The sequence below is a fragment of the Triticum urartu genome, chromosome 5A, assembly GCF_056163025.1.
Source record: "Triticum urartu cultivar PI428250 chromosome 5A, HENAU_Tu73, whole genome shotgun sequence".
NCBI classification, from domain to species: domain Eukaryota; kingdom Viridiplantae; phylum Streptophyta; class Magnoliopsida; order Poales; family Poaceae; genus Triticum; species Triticum urartu.
In genome coordinates this window covers 665,591,089-665,598,234 of record NC_141877.1, presented here as the reverse complement: position 1 = coordinate 665,598,234, position 7,146 = coordinate 665,591,089, and the positions used below count along the sequence as shown (strand labels likewise).

The 7,146-nt window shown below is 51.3% G+C and overlaps 1 protein-coding gene across 1 annotated transcript; it reads right to left on the bottom strand.

The window, feature by feature from the left end:
- Positions 1-2,288: 2,288 nt before the first annotated feature.
- Positions 2,289-4,518, bottom strand: LOC125507593 (E3 ubiquitin-protein ligase WAV3-like). Its single transcript, XM_087525128.1, has one exon. The coding sequence runs from the start codon at positions 3,863-3,865 to the stop codon at positions 2,468-2,470; it is 1,398 nt and encodes a 465-aa protein (XP_087381254.1). The 5' UTR covers positions 3,866-4,518; the 3' UTR covers positions 2,289-2,467.
- Between the last annotated feature and the right edge of the window lie 2,628 nt (positions 4,519-7,146).

The window sequence follows — 7,146 nt, the reverse complement described above, 5'->3', positions numbered from 1 at the left end:
TGGATATGGGAAGCAAAGGTCACAAAGAAAGAAGACGTGGAGAGGACATAATCGTGAGAGAAGACCGTTTTAGTTTTAGATTTAGGGAAACATAAGAGTAGTACTACTGTTCTTTAGAAAATCTATGAGAAACAAGTTGTTGCTGGCCAGGGTCATGGACATTGAAGCCCCGGCGCAACCGATTGCTATGGCGTTTGCAGGCCCAATAATGTTGGTACAACCGAAATGATAAATCCATGGCTCGTTGCTTTTCTTTCTTGAGTTGTTTGGATTTCTTACCACATGTGTAATGTTATGTTTCCACCCCATGTAAACAAAATTCCCTTATTTTCTTCAATTTAAGCAAACTATTGCCACTTTTCACCCCTTCTAACGTTTTGTTGTGTTCTGACTAGTTGGTCCCAGGAGAGTAAAGATATGCTCATTCTGCCAATTGATTGATTAAAAAGAAAGAAAGAAAAAGAAGAGATCATGTTGACTGGAGAGGAAGGAGATGAGGTCGATTCAGTAGTCCATCATAGCGCGCGGGCAACAATGAGAGAGGAGAGGCGAGGTGCTCCGCTTTGTCGAAGGCCTTTAAGCTATCGGCAGCCAGGCTGCAACGGGCATGCATGTTGTGTTGCCTACACTGTTTCCTTAGTGTTGGCAATGGTAACAAGGAGAGATAGATGGTAGTAGTCGACGCAAAAAAAAGTAGTACCAAAATAACAGCAAAATCGACAGACCAAACAAGCCCGTCTGTCCCGGGTGAAAGCTTGGCCGGTGCTGGCCGGCCGGCGGCGATGACGCATGTGGGCGTCGCTATCCTCCTTGGAGACGTCGTCGGGAATCACACAGCCAGATCTCCCGGATCAAGTCTTTCGGGTGAAAACCTAGATCCTGCTGCAGGGTCGGGCGGTGGCGTCGTCTTCAACGTCGTTCCCCTCTTTAGGGCACCATCTTGAAGACTTTGATCCCTTTGGTGCTTCCAACAACTGGACGTGCACGATGGTTTCTGTGGCAACGATGATGACGGTGAGCAACATCAGAGGCGTGGCCTTGGTCGTGGTAGTCGGCTCTTCTTCTCCGGCGTGTCCGTGGGTGTGCCTCGAGTGCCTGTTGCTGTGAAGTCGAAGCCACAGTGGGGGCTGGTGGTATACGATGACGCGTAACAGACGGCTCGTTCGGTGATCCTCCGTGACGCCATCCCTGCCTTCCTTAGTAGTTCGTCGTCGAAATCGGAGCTGCGTTGCCTAGTATGGATTGGTTGGAGTGTTGAGCTGCGGCTATTAGGGCTGTAGTTTTTTTTCCTTTTCTCTTTCTTTGATCTTCGGATCTGGTCCTAGGATGTTTTCCGCTGCTTCCTGCTATTATCAATGAAATGCCAACGATGCTGGATCTTTAAAAAAAAAAAAAAACAAGCCCGTCTATGTTGCATGCCAAGTCAGTGCTGAAACGTGGGACCAACTAGTCGGAACACAAAAAGAAATTAGAAGGAGTAAAAAGTGACAATGGTCTGCTTAAATTGAGTAGAACGAAGGAATTTCTTAAAAAGTTGTCACTAACCGGAAAAGTAGGGGTAAAATACAAAATTTACACACACAAAATTGTTAAAGTCCAAGAAGGTGAAGAAAAAGGGAAAAAGACACTCTCTAGTAAAAAAAAACATGGTAATTTTGTAAGAGGTGCGAATCAGTACAATATTTTCTAGAAGCCATAGTAAATATCTGTATGAACTACAAAGTACTCTCTCCAACTTTCCTGTGTAGAGTGTATTTGGTTTTGTTAAGATTTGTTTTAACCAACTAGAACAATGCACATGCGTTGTAACGGGGTATAAATATTCTAGTACGTTAACTTGTGATTTACCTGTCAATAATAATGTGATTGTGTAAATAAATGTTCATCAAATTTTGACCGTGAATTACCTTATATTTTGATTGCAAGTTTTTTGATAAGTAAATTAAAATGGAATTGGTTCAGAAGGTAAATAAATTAAGATGATTGATTTTCATATACATGAAAGTTTGGACGAATAGGTGATGGAAAGAAAGATGAAATGAAAACCTTACGTTTTTTTTAAATAGGAGAGATAGAGATTATTCTGTTAATATGTGCTTGTTGCCCTTGTATCGGTAAAGTAATTTTTGGTATACTGCGTAGTGAAAAATTGAGAAACAAAAACAATTACAAAACTCTATGAAAATCCTTAAACTACTCCAGTGGGCGAGAATACATCCAGAAGAGTCCACTTAAAAGCAACACATTAACCTCACACATTACATGAAAATATTCCAATCCTACCACAATATAACTCGACGATATACAACTAAAATATATATGTCCTCAATAACTAGACTGTATAAATATATGTTCTCAATAACTACCTGATAAATAAAATATGAGATATAATTAAAACTTCAAGATAACTAAATCGAAGGCCGAAGACTGATGAGTAGAGAAACTTGGAGCCACCGGCCGCCCGATTTTAGTTGCCGCCGTCGCTTCCGCTCTTCCTCTTCAACGTCGATGGCTGCTGCTGCTGCTCACGTACTTGCCTCGACGCGCCCACCATCATCTGCATCGCCGGCGTCGCGTACGCCCCGGCAGCACCGAAACCAAAAACCGACGCCGCCCCGCCCATGCCCCCAGCGCCCCCGGGCGGCGGGGGACAACGGTATCCTCCTACGGCACCGGCTACGCAGGCCGACGCGGCGCGCTGCTGCGCGTGGGAGCTGTAGCCGGTCAGGATGCACGCGCGCCCCGACTTCTCGTACTCCCGCCGGCTCGCCACGCGGGTGCTCAGCTCGCGCAGCTCCTCCACCAGCGCCTTGCACCTCGCGTCGTCGGCCAGCGCCGGCAGCAGCGCCTCCTGCCTGCGGTCCAGTATTCTCGCGGCCTCAGCGTACTCGCCTCGCTCCGCGGCAGCCCGCGCCGCCGCAATGTCCTCCGTCGCCTCCACGCGGAATTTCTCCCGCGCGACCTCCATGGACGGCTGCTGGTCCTTGGCCACCTCCACCGGCCTCTGCACGGCCACGTCCTCGCCGGCCACGTCCACCACCTGCCCTGTCGCCGTGTCGCGGTAGGTGCAGGTCACCTTCATGATCTGCGTCACTTCGTCAGCTTCGCCGGCCTTGGGCACATCCACTAGCAGCAGGAAGCGCCTCTCCTCGTCCGCGTACAGCTCGCCGACGTCTACAGAGGCGGAGCGTGCGTACGCATCGATGCTGCTGTCGTAGCGGCCGGACTTGACTGCCTGGACGCGCACTGGGTGCACGCACTTGACAGTGATGAGCGCGTCCTGCACGACCACGGAGAGGAGCCCGCCGATGCACTGCGCGAACGAGTCCTGCACCACCGTCTCGTCCTCGATGAAGGAGAAGGTGCCGCCGGTCTCCTCGGCGATCGTGTGCATGGCTGACGAGTCGTGGTCGCCGCCAAAGCCAAACGTGTGTATCGGTGTCGATCGGTGTCCGGCGCCACTCAGCAAGGAGCCTGGCACGAGAGCACGGTAGTTCTTGGAGCAGGAGACCGAGCCGTAACCGTAACCTCCTCCTCCTAGGTTGTAACCTCCTCCTCCGAGGTTATACGTGTCCTGGCCGTCCGAGAGAAGGATGACGCTGGCGACGGTGTTCTTGTGCCGGCGGCCATCGAGCACCTTGGCAGCCTCGGTGAGTCCCTTGAGGATGTTTGTTCCACCGCCAGCAATGAGCAACTGCACGGCGCCCTTGGCCTTGACCTTCCCGGCTTCCGACATGCGCGTCAGAGGGATGAGCCGACGCGCGTCCGTTGAGAAGGCCACGACGCTGAGACGGTCAGCAGGGCCGAGCTGGTCGACGACGAACTCCATGGCCTTCTTCAGCAGCGCGATCTTGTCGCCCGTCATGCTGCCGCTGACGTCCAGCACGGTGACGAGGTCAAGCGGCGTGCGTGGCTGCGCCGGGGGCCTTGGCGTGGACCAGCACCACGAAGTTGTCGTGCGGCTCCCCCCTCGCGACGGCCGGGTGCTCGCAGTGCGCGTCGAGGACGAGCCTGCCTCCGCCGTTGGCCGCGTCCTGGACGAGATCCCAGTCGTCGAGTGGCGCCCCCTGGGCCGCCAGAGGCTCCAACGGCTCGTCGTCGTCGTACACGGCGGCGCCGTGAGGAGGATACGCCGGCGATGGCTGGTCCACGAAGGGAGACGCCCACATCGGCATCGGCCTCGGCAGAGGCGGCGGCGGCGGGAACTGGTAAGGGTGCAAATAAGGGTACGAGGACACCTGGTATGGCCAGCGGGCGTTGCAGACCGGGCAGACGGAGCCGGTAACGCAGGCGAGATGGAACCTGTGCTGACACTCGGACGTGAAGGTGGGGGAGCCGTATCGAAAGGCGCACTTGCATACGCCGCACGCTGACCTCGACGCAGCAGCGCCGTGATGCACGGTCGGCATACGGGCAGGCTGCGGGTGCAAGGGAGACAGCTGGAAGGTCGGCGTGAAGCTCCAGAACGCGGAACAGGACGGACACGAGTGGGCGCCGGAGACGCAGAGCGGGTGGAAAGTGTGGGCGCACTCCGACGAGAACGCGGCCTCCAAGCGTCCGATGCCGCCGTAGCAGCCGGCGCACCGCTGGCCTGCGCTCGCCATGATATCGATCGAGCTAGTCGCCGACGAGAAGTACGATCGCGGATAGATGAGATCGGTTTCGTGAAGTAGATGAGATCGGTTGTGGTGTAGCCCTAGATTCCGAGCGCCGCGTACTTATAGGCGTTCGCGTGAAACCGGCCGTAGAAAATCGCCACCGACTCTCGCTTATACTTACGTCGGTGCTTGATTGGATCTCCACGTCACGTAATTTGGGAATTGGGATTACCTTTTGTTCAGAAAAATTAGTACCTTTTGTTGGCAAAATTTTAGCATAGTCCCTTTTACCAACGTACGTCGGTGTTAAGACTAATTTTGGGCTTCTCGCGGTACGGACCGTCACCTTTATGATTTAGGCTCTAGTTTTTTTCTTTTTGTGCATTTTCGCTGTTTGTGATTTGGTTTTCGCCTAATTTTCCTCAATGAACTGGGCAATTCTCTTTTTCTTGTATGGAATGAATGGAAGAATCGCTGCCCTTTCTTAGGATAATAACTCCAACATTGTACCTTAAATCGGACACACCAAATGTCCGCAGACAAGTCCACAGACAGCTTTAGGGGAGTCAACTATCCAACCTAGTCCACAAAATAAAAACAGACACACCATTTTCATTGATATTATGGTTTCTTTTACATAGCAAAAGTAAAAACCGACCCTGGTCTACACTTTGTTGGTCATCGAAGTCCATTGCTTGGTCGTTGATGTCGCGAGTAGAGTATGAATGACGCCGAGCTGCCAACGTTGGCAGCGCTCCCGTTCCTGGCGAAAGTTCATCCACCACCCATTGCATGTCCTGGCCATTGCTCACGGAGATCGAAGAAGGAAGGGTGGAAGAGGTGGTGGGCGGCGGCTTGGATGAAGGGAGGTGGGGCTCGGACGTGGTGTGGTTTGTGTCATGGCCGACATTTTTAAATAGTAGTGGGCACCGGGGCAGGCGGAGTGATAGCTTGAATGTGTTCAGGTGAAGTTGGCTTCTTGTTCGCCATGCTGGTGTGATTGTCAGGCAGGCGGAAAGATGGTCAACTCACTTGAATGCGGTAAGAAGCCGTCACGTCATCTCGCCCGGCCACGTCTGCGATGAAGCGGCATTAACGCGACGTGAGTGGGAGGTCGAAACAACTTTTTTGACCACCGCACTGGTGTGAGCGTCGTGCCGTTTAAACGACATGTGGCAGTGCTTGGTCACGTGCATTTTGGACTGACATTAATATGACATGGAAAGGGGTGTGTTGTTTGAAGCAGAACGAGGGGGGGGGGGGGGGCTGTTCAGGTCCTAGGTGGTTGCGGAGGTCCCAACGCCTAGCGGCGAAGCTTAGGCCTGATTTCAGTGATTATATGAGCAATTTAGTGATGATAAGAGTAAACCTCCTAGGCTAGGGGAGGGGGGGGGGGGGGGGCAGGTTGCAGTGGTAGCAATAGGGACCTTGCCCCCCTCCCCCCTAACATCACTATTCGCTACTAATTTACTTATAAACAATACATATTAATGGTTTTTTGCTGCTAAAACTCATCCTTTTTTTTAATATTTGGCCCTCCCAAATATGTTTTAACATCAATTGACCCTCCTACTCAAGTTTTTCTAGCTCCACCGCTGCTAGGTTGGTCTCTACAAACCTCCGCCCCTGCCAATGCTTGTAAATCTTCTTAGCTTTGCTTTTGGTTTGTGGAATTTCAAACATATCAATTTGCACCGCGTTAGATGGCCTAAAGTGTATGGACAGCCTAATCCGAATTTTTGCGGGTGGGTTAGTGCACGGATGCCAAACATTTTGAAAGTCTAGAGGAAAAATCGTGTTGATCCCTTTTTATAGGGGAAAACGTGGGGAGCCACTAGGTAACGAGCGCTTCTTCGGAAGCCTCGCAACGATCAGCGCCACTTGGCGCGCTCTCAGCCATTCGTCACGCTCGCGCTCTGGGCGCTCCTTCCGGATTTTATTTTTTTATTCTTCCGCACGCGTTTTCGGCTATTTAAACGGTTTTTTTGGGGTTTTTTCGACGTTTTGGTTTTTCATCGGTCTTCCTTAGCTTCTGGACCAAAATAAAATTTTGAAAAAAAATTGCGCGAAAAAACGCGTTTTATTTTTTTTCCTTTTGTCACGGCTTTTCTTCCGCGAGAGTCACGGCCGTGCCTCTCGGAAATGAAAAAAAACGTGTTTAAGTGCCTCTCGAAAATAGAAAAAAAAACTCGTTTTTTGTTTTTTTGCTTTCTGATAGTCACGGTTTTGCTTCTGCGAGAGGCACGGTTGTGCTTTCGCGAGAGTCACGACCGCGTGGTTTTTTTCTTTCGCGAGAGTCACGGTTTTGCTTTTGCGAGAGGCGGGTGTGCTTTCGCGGGAGTCATGGCCATGCCTCCTCGGAAACGAAAAAAAATGTGTTTTCTTTTTTTTTCCTTCCACGGAGTCACGATTTTGCTCCGGCGAGAGGCACCGTTGTGATTTCATGAGAGGCACGGGCGTGCCTCTTTCGGAAAGGGAAAAACCCGTGCTCCCGGGTCGGTTTTTTTGTCCGGTTTTTCTCAGCCGGTTTTTTTCGTGAAAAAAAATC